The sequence below is a fragment of the Condylura cristata genome, unplaced genomic scaffold, assembly GCF_000260355.1.
Source record: "Condylura cristata isolate star-nosed mole 26May11 unplaced genomic scaffold, ConCri1.0 scaffold00004, whole genome shotgun sequence".
NCBI lineage: Eukaryota > Metazoa > Chordata > Mammalia > Eulipotyphla > Talpidae > Condylura > Condylura cristata.
Genome location: NW_004567105.1, coordinates 31,766,076 through 31,779,107, shown reverse-complemented (window position 1 = coordinate 31,779,107; position 13,032 = coordinate 31,766,076). Strand labels below are relative to the sequence as shown.

The 13,032-nt window shown below is 42.2% G+C and overlaps 1 protein-coding gene across 1 annotated transcript in view; it reads right to left on the bottom strand.

Moving 5' to 3' along the window:
* Positions 1-4,955: 4,955 nt before the first annotated feature.
* BEST3 (bestrophin 3) overlaps positions 4,956-13,032 on the bottom strand; it is a 38,191-nt gene continuing 30,114 nt past the window's right edge. Inside the window, exon 10 of the mRNA XM_004676512.1 lies at positions 4,956-5,865. Coding sequence (XP_004676569.1) covers positions 4,956-5,865 — 910 coding nt within the window. The remainder of the gene's footprint in view (positions 5,866-13,032) is intronic.

The following is a 13,032-nucleotide window of genomic DNA, read 5'->3' as shown; positions in this document are numbered from 1 at the left end:
TTACATGTATAAATCAATAAATCCCTAAAAAAATAATCACTTAAGGGGCTATAAAATAACACAGTTGAAGATACTTGCTGTGGGGGGTGGGTGTTAGACATGTTTTAGTATGAAGCAACTGTTAGAAGTGGTGACTTAGGGTATGCAAGGGGAGTTTGAGAACATTTTAAAACATCCTATTTAAGTGGGAAAAAAAAGAAACAGATGGCATCTATAATGTAAAACAGGAACAGAAATAAAGAGCACTGCACACAGGGCCCTCCCGTGGTGCAACAAGTTAAACACAGCACTGGGAAGCTATTGGCAGCCCTGGCAGCAGTTCTACTGCCCGCAAGGGAGCTGACCCACATGGCGCGGCAGACCTCTCCTGAGCCGCCCGCTGCTCCCCTCAGCAGTGTACTTTACTAGACTTGCCTGTTCTGCTCCCCGCTCTGTCACTGGTGAAACTCCCTGCACCTCTGGCCTGTACCCCCAGTTCTTGTATGCATAAATAAATCTTTTTTTTTTTTAAAAGAGTACTGCACACAAGCCAGGGATACATTTTGTTAAGAGTGTATGTAAGTAAAGGGCTTTACATGAAACAGATTAAAACAGTTGGGGCTGAGAATAGGGTTGGGGAACAAAGGACACAAACACAGAACCTCAGAGACACTTTGTCGAAGCCAGTGCTGATGGTTGAGGGAGGAGAAAGGTTGGGGTAACATTTTTCAAACTTTGCCAATGGGTTAGGAGTCTTCTTCTGGCCATTTTAGAGATGTGCACGAAGCAAACAATCCTGTGATTCTTGAATTGCTTCTTTCTACTCAACGTTCATTTCAGTGGAAAGACTGACCCTCAAAATTAGGATTCATAGAACTATCTGAGTTAGTGCAAGAAGATGAGGTGAGGAAAAGCCTCAGCTGTTACTACCACATCACATCAGAAAACATTTGTTGTTGATCATGGAGATGACGACTGATGAGGGAAGGGCAGGCAGAGTTAGATTCTAATTTGGTACTTGCTTAGGAGTTTTTACCATTTGGGTTTTATTGCTAACTAACTGACCAGGCTTAAGGAGTTTAGATGATGCTTTAGTAGGGTTCCTAAATTTGACCCAAGGGTGCTAAATCCTTTAGATTCATCGTGAAAAGAACAAAAGTGGGCCCTCCCTGGTGGCACAAGGACTTAAGGCGCAGCACTGTGAAGCTATCACAGCCACTGCAGCCTGAGTTTGGTCCCCAGCCAAGGAGGTGACCCACATAGCGCAGCAGACCTCTCCTGACCCGCCCACTGCTCCCCTCAGCAGTGTACTTTGTCGATCTGCCTGTTCTGCTCCCCACTCTGTCTCCGGTGAAGCCTCTCACACACACACCCTCCCCCTGCATCTCTGGTCCCCAGTTCTTGTATGCAATAAAATAAAATCTTAAAAAAAAAGAACAAAATCATTTTTCTCTATTCTGTATTTGACTGAGGGGACATTATAATAGGTTCATCGAGAATTCAGCACCTTGGTGATGAGGCCTGTGTTACTGTGGGGAGGGAAGGATTGATGAAAAACCTTGGAGAGGGGGAAGTTGTGGGAGATTTTCAGAAGCCTATGTAAGGGGAGGAGGACTGAAGATTAAAGAGAACTGACAAGTTTTCTGAATGAAAGAGATTAGAATCCTGGAGAGAAGAGGATCCTGACAAGCAAATAACTAAAGTGAAAAAAGAGATGATGTCCTTTTTTTTTCTTCTTGCAGTTGGAAATAAATCCTTGGGGTCCTCGTCTCCAGGCACCCCATCACCCATGGTGCCTGGGCTGTTAATGTGTCCACCTGATCCCCTGAGTCCTGACATGGTCCGTGAGATGTGCTGACAAGACAAGAACCATCTCACAGGTGAGAAAAATGAGAGGAGACAAGACTGGGCTCACTCAAGTCTGTGAGGTACTTGGAGGGATTTCCCTGCCATTACACTGTGTGGCTGCCTGGGCCAGCAGATTCTCAGAGGGCAGATTTTATGATCAGAGGTTTTCAGAAAGATGACTGAGGATTGAATTGATTTCTCTGAAGAAGGAAGAAGCTAGAGGGGGAAATGCTGAAAAAAAGAAAAGGATGCATGTTTAAGTGAGCCTTTTAACTGATGGCAAGTTTTACATTTCTTGGTTTCAGTTAAAATATGGTTTTCAATAGCTTAGCTGAATTGAGTGGGAAATGGATATTTGAAGTGGCGGTGTTAGACAGAGGAGCAGGTAGCACAATTAAAGAGAGGGGAACAGCCTTCCATGTTTGGTGCTGGTGGGGGGGGGTCAGTCATCTCTAAATTCTTGGGTGAAGAGGAAAAGTCTGTGGGCCTTTACCTGTGCTGAACTGTGAACCCCGGCATCAGGCTAGAGCTGTGGCTGGAGGCCAGAGAGTCAATGCAGCAAATAGGCCTGGGCCTCACTGTACTCTGACCTGTAGTTACACCTGGTGCAAAGTGAGGCCAAACCTGTTCATAAAATAGACAGGTCACCAGGTTGTGTGAGCGCTCATCCAGGGGATGGAAATTTCTAGCACTTGGCAGAAAATGGGCTAAACAGGCAATGAAATCAGGCACCTGAGAAGATGTCATTGTGGTTTTGCTCTTTATTGGGTAAAAATCTCATTTAAGAATGAATAAAGAATTTCTTCATCTGCCCTGGGTAGTGGCTGGCTTGAATTATAGCTGAATTCAACTACATGGACTCATTGGTCCAGCTATTATTCCATTTTCAGTGCAAGGAGGAAATGGAAGACCACTTGACATTTTGATGAAATAGTGAGAAAATGAAATAATTCTCTGGACAAAGGAGTACAAGGCATGGATTTAGAGATAAATGAACACTCAGTTCCCACAAAAAGTACAATTCTATCTGTGTAGGGCTTTTGGATAGAAACATGATCATCTTTCCAAAGCAGCAAGGTAGAAACCTGTCTGAATTTGAGAAATAGATAAAGCCAGAAAGAAGAGAGCAAAAGGACTTATATTAAAACATCCTTGAAAGTAGCATTAAAAGGCTAATGACTGGGAGGTTAGGGTTTCTGCTTTTTCACAGTATTATCTTGGGGTTTGACCCCATTGTCTATACCTAACAGCTTCACTGCCTTCCCAGGTGCTAACATCATGGACTACTGATAGAACTATCAGTGTATAGCATTTAGTCCTTTGGGAAAAGCCAGGTAAAATAAATGCCATTGCTGTCATGCAGGTTGGGTGGCCCACTTGGATATAAGGGCCTCTTAAAAAAATGTGACAAGTATAGTAACTCCTATGGAGAGGAGTTGGGACAGGATCCCTCTAACTTTCTTCCACCAGAAAGGTGAGGGAGGTCATGCCTGGCGTGCAAAATTGGAGCAATGCTTCTGTGTGCATGAATAAAAGATACAGTAGACTTAAGTGTAAAGGAGCCAGAGAGGTCTCCAAGGCTGTAGAGATTGAGGCACTAAGTCTCTTGGGGCATCCCTTGGAATTCTGGGTAAACTGCTGTCTGATTGAGGACCTTGCAGAGGGGATAGTACAGCTGATGAAGAACCATATTGGTTAAAAGAGTGGGCTCTGAATCAAATAAACCTGGGTGTGAATCCAAGCATATTATTTACTAGCTCATGCAGTTTTAGTCAAATTACTTTTCTGAAATCTCTGTTTTCTCCATCTTTAAAATGGAGATAATAGCCTTCCGATTCATAGGATTTGGTGAGGCATAATGAGATCACCTCTGCACTTTACACACTGCTGCCTGGAACACTGTGAACACTCAATAAATGGGAGCCATTAGAGTTAGTTTATTTCTTAAGACACATGTAGTCAAGCATCATATGACAGAAATAGTGAGAGCATGGCCTATGAGACAAAGCTGGGAGCCCCCCACCCCAGCCTCTAGAGCTCCTTGGAGGAAACCAATCAATACCGTATCCCCATCATGCAGTCGTGGACCCCCTGAACCTCCCAGCTCGTCCCAAACAACCTGGTAGACACAGTAACTGGTCCCATGCTGTGACATAATTGGGATTTTTGCTGTAAGGCGTTTGAGTTAAAGATTGAAGCCTTGTCATTTTTTTTGGTTCCATAGAATTTGGTTATACATGCTTCATGTTTTCTTCACTTTAGTTTTCTCCAGTGTTCAAGAACAGAAAGAGGTTGCAGGAAGAGCTGGTTATGGCTGCTGAGGGTGTGGTGGGACACCATCAACTCCTGCGTGCCTTCCACTGTGAGGCTGGAAGCATGTCAGGTTGGATTTGTTGACATATTTTGGTCATTCTGTAGGAGATGTGGCCAGTGCCTCATATTTTGAAACCAAGGCAAGAAGTATTCAACTGAATTGGCAGGAGGAAGTACTATAACGTGCAAGATTAGAGAGAAGGAAAAGACAGAAGGATGAGAGAAGACAGGGAAGGAGAGAAAACAAAATCCTGTAGGTAGAAATGGAAATTGAAGAGAGATGATGTTCAGTGATGCTGAAGAATGCTACAAATTAGGAAGTGATGATATAGATGCTGATGATGCTACAAATTAGGAAGTGATGATATAGATAGGGAGTGTTATGGCTAGAAAGTCTCTAAAGAATCATAATTAGGAAGTGGCTTTTGAGGTGTTATATGATCCATCTCCCTGTCTTTATAATGAAAGAGAAAGAAAGAGAGAATTTTTTATCTCCCTATTTGATTTAATCAGGGGATTGGAGTGTGATCTTTATAAATTGATAGATCCGTTTATAAACACCTTAAAGATCATATTCCAATCTATGTTTAAGATTCCTTATGGGTTAAGATATATCACTGTGGTCTGGGTAACTTCCATGGAAGCCACTTTGTGATGGATGGTTGTGTTTGATTTTCTCATTTCTCAAAGAAGTCAGGATCATAATGCCCTTCAAAGTTTCAAGTAGCTTACACAGCATGATCATTAAAAAAGTTGACCGCTCCCTGGTGTGTTCTGGAAACAACCCCGAACTTTTGGGAAAGTAAGGTTCTAGACTAGAACCAGGTCCTAGAACTTTCTGGCAATCCTTTGTGGGGTTCCTCATTGTTATCTATGATATCTGTCTCCTTGGTGTTCAGGTTTTCTATTAAATACAGCACATCAGGAGAGACTGGAGAGCCAGCCACAGAGTTGACTCCGCTGCCTTCTGAGGATGCTTCTGTGTCAAGTAAAAGTGCTGGCTCAGAGCTCACAGTATCTGGACTTAGGCCTGCCAGGGATGGGTGGCTGGATTCCAGGAATCCCGGGAGGCTCCACCTTTTGGGGAACAAGTCATTCTCATCAGCATATTCCTCAGGGGATAAGTTGAGGAGGTTTCTCTCAGCTTTGACTGAAACGCTCTCGGGGCTGGGGTCTTGAGTCGGTGTGTCTTCTGAGGGGAACATCAGCAATCCCATAGGGTCCTCCTGTTGCCCAGGCCTGCTAGGCTGAACCCCGGTGAAGTCCGAGCTCCGGATGGAGGCCAGGGAGTCGTGGTGATCATCGGCGGCTGTAATCAGCACCTCAGGGACCTGTGGCATTTTGGTGGGAGAGCCCCTCACGCTGGACTGTGGGGTCAGGCTCTGTAACGTGCTCGTCCGGCTGGTCTCCCTGATGGTGGATAGTTCGCCCAGGCTGGAGTGTAGCTTGGGGCCCCCCTCCCGGAAGTTGGGTTGCTTCCGGGAGGCTGAGGCCCGGTGGGGGCTCCGAGGCACGTCCAACAGATCTCTGGTTGGGCTGAGGTTGATAGGCGGGAAGAACATGGAGCTGTCACTGGCCTGTCTCCCGTAGGTTCTCCTCCTGGGGCTGGAGGGGTGTTCGTGGGCGCTCAGAAACCTCTTGACTTTTCTAATCACTGAACGGTGAGGGCCATGCTTCTCATAATCCCACAGCCAGTCGTCGCCAGGGAAGTCAGACCCAGATAGCCTGAAACACACAATGACAAACGCAGGCAGAGCTAACTTTGGGACCTGACTTTGGAAGCAGAGTCTCAACGTTAAGAAATGACTTTAGTATTTTGGCATTAGATTTTGAAACGGAGTAGGTAGAGGACTTTGACTTGAGAAATCCTAGCCGAGGTTCTCAACTCTCTTGGTCACAGAACTTTTGAAAAATTTAAAAAATTCTCGAGAACCCCAACTAGATTTGTCTATATGGGTGATAGTTACTGATAGCTACTGTCCTAGAAATGGTGACTGAGGAACAGAAAAAAATATATACATATTCCATTTGTTGTTAAGTAATGACATCGTCACATAGCCTTCTCACCTCATGAATGAATGAGAGTGAAAATGGTAAAGAACATTTTGTTATTATAAAATAGTTTTGACCATAGGATTTCTACTTGGGGTCTTGGTTCTGAGGATTCCCAAGGGGCCTCAGAATATACTCGGAGAATCACTCACTAGATACTTGAAAAAAAAAAAAAGATACAGCATGTCTTCTTTTTCTCTTATCACAGGTGAAACAAGTTCATGCTTTCCTAGGACCATAAATCCACCTCCCAAAAAGTGGCTCACAGACTAATTTCAAGACTGCAAATAACTATTAACATACAACTAAATACATCTGTGCATCCATTCTTTTAGTTATGATAGTAATTATTATCAGTCACAGTTTAAGGGTGAGGAAAAGTGAGGTCAGTGGGAAGTCAATTAAGGATGTTATATCTAGGAGGTCTGATTCCATAGCCTTCTTTTTACTTCATTTTTTAAAAAAATTCGTTCATTCACTTTATTGACATACTGTTGTTTTACATCCTTTTAAATATTTTCAGAATAAAGGATTTTTCTCCTTAGGTTCAGTCCTTGTAGCTCTCCCACCAGCAAAGCCCCGATAGTCTTCCACCACGGTCTTCTACCATTCTACCACCTTCATCACCCTGCCCCTCCTGGATGCCTTAGATCTAGGGTTGTCAAAACCCTTTGTTCTTAACACTTTATATTGTCTTTATAAAGTCTGCTACATTGGTGTCAAGTGATGACAGAATAATAAGTAACATAAAGTTCTTGTCCAGAAGTCCTATGCAGACATTTCTAGCAAATGATCTGCATTTCTGCCTGCTCACTTGGGTTAAGGAAGAAGTGTGAACTTTGTGGAAAGAACACATCTACTGAGGTGGTGTAGATAGAATCTGTGGTTGGGCCTCCTCCCTCCATGAATAAATTGAGTGAATTTACTATTGTGAAGTACCTCCTGTTGGATTTGAAACATTTAATCCATAAAACATTTTTAATCTTCTTTAAGTCTGAAATAAAAAGGATAACTAGATAACAGGACTATTTGATAGCAAGGCCTACTCCTGCCTCAGGGTACACATCTGTCCAGAGCTCTGGTTTCACAGTCAGGTTCCAGGTGGGGCTCCTTACAGCCTTGCCCTGGCATTACAACTGCTTATAGTAACTCTGGGAGCAGCAGTAACCAGGCAGTCCCCATGAAAGATTCTAGTGACATCTATGGTGATAAGATACTTCCATGCCAGGCGCATTTTATGTAACAGAAAGGAAAAAGTGGGAGAACCTAAAACTGGTATAACCCAAAAGGGCAAAGTAAACAGCCAAAGAAAAGACCATTCCTCCATGTTTATGAATAAAAGATGGGTGACTGGATGATTAATGGCTGAATGTCCCAGGATAGCATCTGATTACCACCTCGTGCTGTTATTCTGAAGCCCTGGCAGTGCAGTTGGCTACCAGATAGCCTTCTGGCCCTCCCACCGCTGTGCACGGCTCAGATTCTGTTACATTGACTTGAGAAATGCAGACTCATGCTTCAGTGGCCTTGGTGAACCCTGCTTCTTGGATTTCAGTCGGTCAGATCTCCAGTCACACTTCAGGAACCCGTTTAGTTGGGGAGGACGGCAGGAGAGTGGCAAGCACAGTTACTCACTAAGATGCCCGCACTGGAAGTGCTCCGGGAACCTGAGGTGGAGCTGGCTATCTCTCTCTACAAGACGCCTCTCTGTCCTCAACTACACTTTCACTTTTTATTTGGGATTTGCCTTCCTTAACTGCTTGTAAAGCAAGCAGCCTTATAGGAATGACAAAACCTTTCAGAAAAGAAAGTCTGCCTTATAATAAGGGTTTCCACCAAGAAACCTTAATAGAAAAGCTTTCTTATTATGTAGTGATGTGGCTCTGTGGGCAAGGGGATTAAGACTCTACGTCACAAATTGGAGAAAAGTGGGTGAGTTGCAAAGTGCAAGCCACAAAATGGCCAGTGCTGTTGCTAATGTCCAAACGATTCAGCAGCTGACACTGGCTGCCAATGTCAGTGCTACTTCCTGCCTCATAAAATGGTGGTGTGGACACGGGAGACTTCTCTGCCTACTGCATTTATCAAGCATTAAATGAACAAATGTATTAAGTACTGTATAGTAAAATGTAAATGGAGGGGGGAAAGGAGGCTTATAAATAGTTACATTGGGGGCAAATTAAGTTGTTGAGCTGGCCCTTCATGCTGAGTAGGAACCAGACTGAGAAGGGAAGGAGTACTCCTGGTAGAAGAAGTGACTCGAACTTTGGGGTATTCCTGGGAAAGGCAAATATCGAGTTAGTTTCAGCACACAAAATTGTGTCAAGCACACAAAATTGGGTCAGGCAAAAACTGGAAGGAAGTCTTGGCCTGTGTTAGGATGTCAATCTTATCCTGGAGGCAAAGGCAGTTTTGGCGAGGCTTTGTGAAGTGAGAAGAATACTAGACTTGGGTCACTTGGCCCAACTGTGTCTATACTGGAAGAGCAAGATGAAAGTCAACCGATGACTGTGGTCAGTCAGACATGCTTTGGTTGGAAACATGACTTGGGAGCTTTTTACACTGTGAGAGCCGCAGTGATGAGCATGATGAGCAGAGGGCCCCTGCTCTGAGTGTTTTCTTGGGGAGACGAATCACTGTCAATACACAATGCCCATCTGATAGTCATGGTTCCCAACATGACAACAGAATCTGTGGTTTCAGAACAAACTGGTTTTAAACTCAGAGTATAGAGGATAGAATACTTCAAAAAATTATTTCCCTGTTGGGGACTTGGATGTACCATTTGGAAACTTTTAAGCTTTCTACTCCTTTCTTGAGGTTTAAAAGGTGCCCTTGGGATAGGATAGTACAAATTCTGAGGCTCAAATATACCTCCACTTAAAATTTCCCAAAACAATTACAGCAGAAACATTATACGACAGGACATAAGCAGCCCTATTATATTGCTATTTATTAGAGAAGGTCACCTGAAAAAGCTAGATCTTATGCCTGGAATTCACTTGGAAAACAGGTAACTAGAGCTAGGAGAACATTTATGGAAAGTACTGTGCAGCCATCAGCTTCCAGAGAGGGAATCTGAGAATTGCCTTGTGGTAAGGAATATTATTTTTTGGAACTTGAGAAGCCAGGATTAATGCTTCCTAGGCTGATACTAACTAGCTGGGTGACCACAGGAGACCCACTTAACCTCTCTGTGACTTGTTATCAGATTTGGTAAACAGGTGACAACACTCACTCTACCTGCCCTAGAGTAGTTTCAGAGTTCAAAAGGAATAATACTAATGGAAAGCTTTGCTGGTAGGTGGAAGATATTAAAAAGACTGTCAGTGACTGGCAAATGTTCAGAGGTAGTTTCCAAATAATTTTGGAGTTGGTATGGTTGAAGGAAAAATGTACTTTTGAGTTCAGTTTTGTTTTAATTCGGATTAGTTTGTTTACAATACCGTATATGATTTCGCGGTATTGGATCACACCTCTTCAGATTATGTTACCTACCACACCCTCCACCAAGGCACCCATAGTCCTCCACACAGTCCAATGGGCCTCCTCTCCACTTTGCTTTCCTTTTCCCTTCACTGTGATCTCAGTTCTATGATCTTATTTCTAACGTATGTTTTTGGTTCAGTTTTATCTGACCCTTTGTTTCTCTGTATTCCATATTTAAGTAAAACCATCTGGCATTTATCTTTCTCTTCTGACTTAGTTCTCTTAGTATTGTCCCCTCTACTTGCATCCAAACGGTTGCAAATGGCAAGAGTCTATCTTTTTTGTTGGGTATGGTATGTTAACATACATCTGAGGATGTGTGAAAATATTCCCCTAAATCAGATGAGATTGGGTACATTTAAGATGATATGATACACTGCCCTCCTAAATCATATACAGTATTGTAATATGGCAAGAGTTCATCTTTTTTAGAACTGTGTAGTATTCCATTCCATTGCATCTATGTCACATTTCCTAATCCACACGTCTGCCCTCAGGCACTTAGGCTCCTGTCAATGGTGCTGTAAAATGTTATGACTTCTCAGAGCTGCTACCTAACATGAACATGGAATGGAGGCGGCAACTGTAACAGCCACTTAATGGGAACATCAGGACACTGGGTGAATGGAGAGGAAATGATAGCATGGGAGGAGCAGGTTTATTGGAGGGAAAGATGGTAGGGTTAAGCAGAGGGTGGGAATGCTCTGAATTTGTCTCTCACTATTGCTCTTTTGTGCCATCAGCAGATATTTCCAAATCTTGCAGTATGTATTTGTTACATAATGTAAATTATCCATTCAGAAAGCCAGACAATGTAAGAAGAAGAAAGTTTGTGCCACATACTGGACTTTCTTGTTATTTAATAAGGGAGAAGAGCAGGTGGGGGATAAATGATAGATTATGTGAAGCCAAACTAGTTGGTCATAGCCGATTCTAGAAGGATGAGCACATGTTATTTCTATAGGTCAAATTCATGACTGAATTGGGATGTATTCTGACTTTAAATCTCAAGTGATGAAAAATAAAAGCCACCCAAATTTTCAAAATATCTATTGAACACTTATAAAATCATCAGTGTCACAGTCTCCCTTGCCAGCTTGGGGGCACGCCAGCAGTAACTAAATTAAGGACTGTTGAGAAGATGCTTGGGCTGGTCAGAGCACAGAAGAGCAATTTTTACCTCCTGTGGCTCTAACAAACAAGAAGCAGAAGACTCTGAAGATGCCTCCACTGTCGAGACTTCTTACGATGTGTCTGCTATGGCAAGACCCAAGTAGCTCGATGATTTGAAAGATTTAACACAATTTTTTCCAAAGCAAGCTTTTTTGCAAAGCAAGCCTCTTCTTACTAGATGATTAAGTAAATATAGAGCTTAAAAAGATTAAAGGATAAAACTGGATGAAGCTTGCTTTTCTTTACTGGGCCATTTTTAAAATGCCCTTTGGCCTATTTTAATTTGAATAATAGGCCACTTTGACAGAACTGAAATGAGGAATTTAGGAAAATTACATTTAGCAAGATGAGCTCGAATTCTTGTGTCAGAATTTCTGTCCTCAGATTGCCAGTGTATTCAACGTCAGGGGACTGCCTTGGAAGGAGCTGATAATTTTCCCGAAAATGTATTTGGGCAGGAGCATGTGGACAGGAGCAGTTATTCATGGGCAAAACAAAATGTGCTTTTTGGACCATTAGAGGTGAACATTGTTATTTTTAACCTTCACTGCAGAATCAGTCAAGAATCAGAGTTGATTTACAAGGGTTTACAAGATGGCTGAGCTGGAGGTACCGGGCCATGCACAAGGCAGAAAAGCCACGATCACAAGGCTGTATTCATCCTCTCTGCTCCCCTTCTGGGGGTAGTCTCAAGCTAGTGGAACACCACGAAAGGTAAGCTTAGCTCAGAAAGCTGCACATATTGCTGGCGATCTTCCTCGTTGAAGGTTGGGACCGAGGGTTATGGCAAATCTGGTTAACACAGGCATATTGAGAGCTTCACCCTGGCTCTATTTACCAGCACCTGCTGGCTGAGGTAAAAAGGAATTGTAGCCATATAGACCTCAAAGGTCTCAGAGCTCCAGTGAAAACAGCTCTACTGGTGACCCCCGGTTGGCAAATGAAAGAATCGCTGTGTACGTTTTAAAATTGTAAACTTAATGCACATTCACCTCCTTGAGGTTGCATCTCCTTTTCCTTTCTGGTACATTAAGTGAAAATCAATGTTCCATGAATACATTTTTGTTGAAGTTAGTAATTCAGAATTTAAGATATTTTGGGTTATTTATAAACATAGGCATGCAGTTGTACATAAAGAGTCTCTATTTTCTCTAAAGTTAAAAATGTTTGAATCTAGTTTGGCTGGTAAAGAAATACTGAATAAAACATTAATCTAGAAGTATTTTTAGCCATGTATTAATAAAGCCTTTTACTTGCTAAAATACCTATATTGGTATAACTGAATTAATATCACTAAGATATATCTGACCTACCATACAACACGAAGTACTTTTGAATATTAAATATATATTGTAAAATTGTATATATAAACTATATATATTCTAAGAATATGTGTGCCTATCTCTAACTGTATTTACAGAGCTTTTGTAATGAAGATAATTAAATGTGATTATTCCCAGTTAAGTGGTTATAATTTATAACAAATTAGCAACCAAATAAATCTTAAATAAATGCCTTAACTCCTACACAGAAGAAAGCCTTACAAAAAATCTATTTTTCCTTCTTCACTAAATAGATACTTAACTGAATTCATAGACTGCTTTCTTAAGGTCACTATAAATGTGAAGAAGTTTTAACATATGATTTGAATTATGGCAAAAGCCCATTAAAATAGAGCTCTTTAAACAGGAATGTAGACAGCAACTGGCAGTTCATAGACTTGGTGCCTGCTTTTAGGGCAGCAGGATGGACTACATGTGCACCCCGACACACTTGAGTGATCTCTTCATCTCTGCCCTCTCTTCTCCCGTTCTGAATCCTCTGGCTGTTATGGATGGATTTTGTTAGGGTTTCACCAGTGCCTTCAAGGGATTATTACTTCTTTACTGATCCTTGTTTTGATTTTTGAGTCAGGATTAAAGGGAGTTATGAGAATTCAGATATTTAGCTTCCATGTGTTCCATTCCTCAGAGACTTAATAAGTTGAGCTAATAGGTAATTCCAAATTTATTTATTTAGTTATTTAAAGATTTATTTATTTATACATACAGAGCTGGGGTGCAAGCCAGAGGTGCAGGGGTGGTGAGAGGACTTACCAGAGACAGAGTGGGGAGCAGAACAGGCAGATTGATGAAATACACTGCTGAGGGGAGCAGTGGGCGGGTCAGGAGAGGTCTG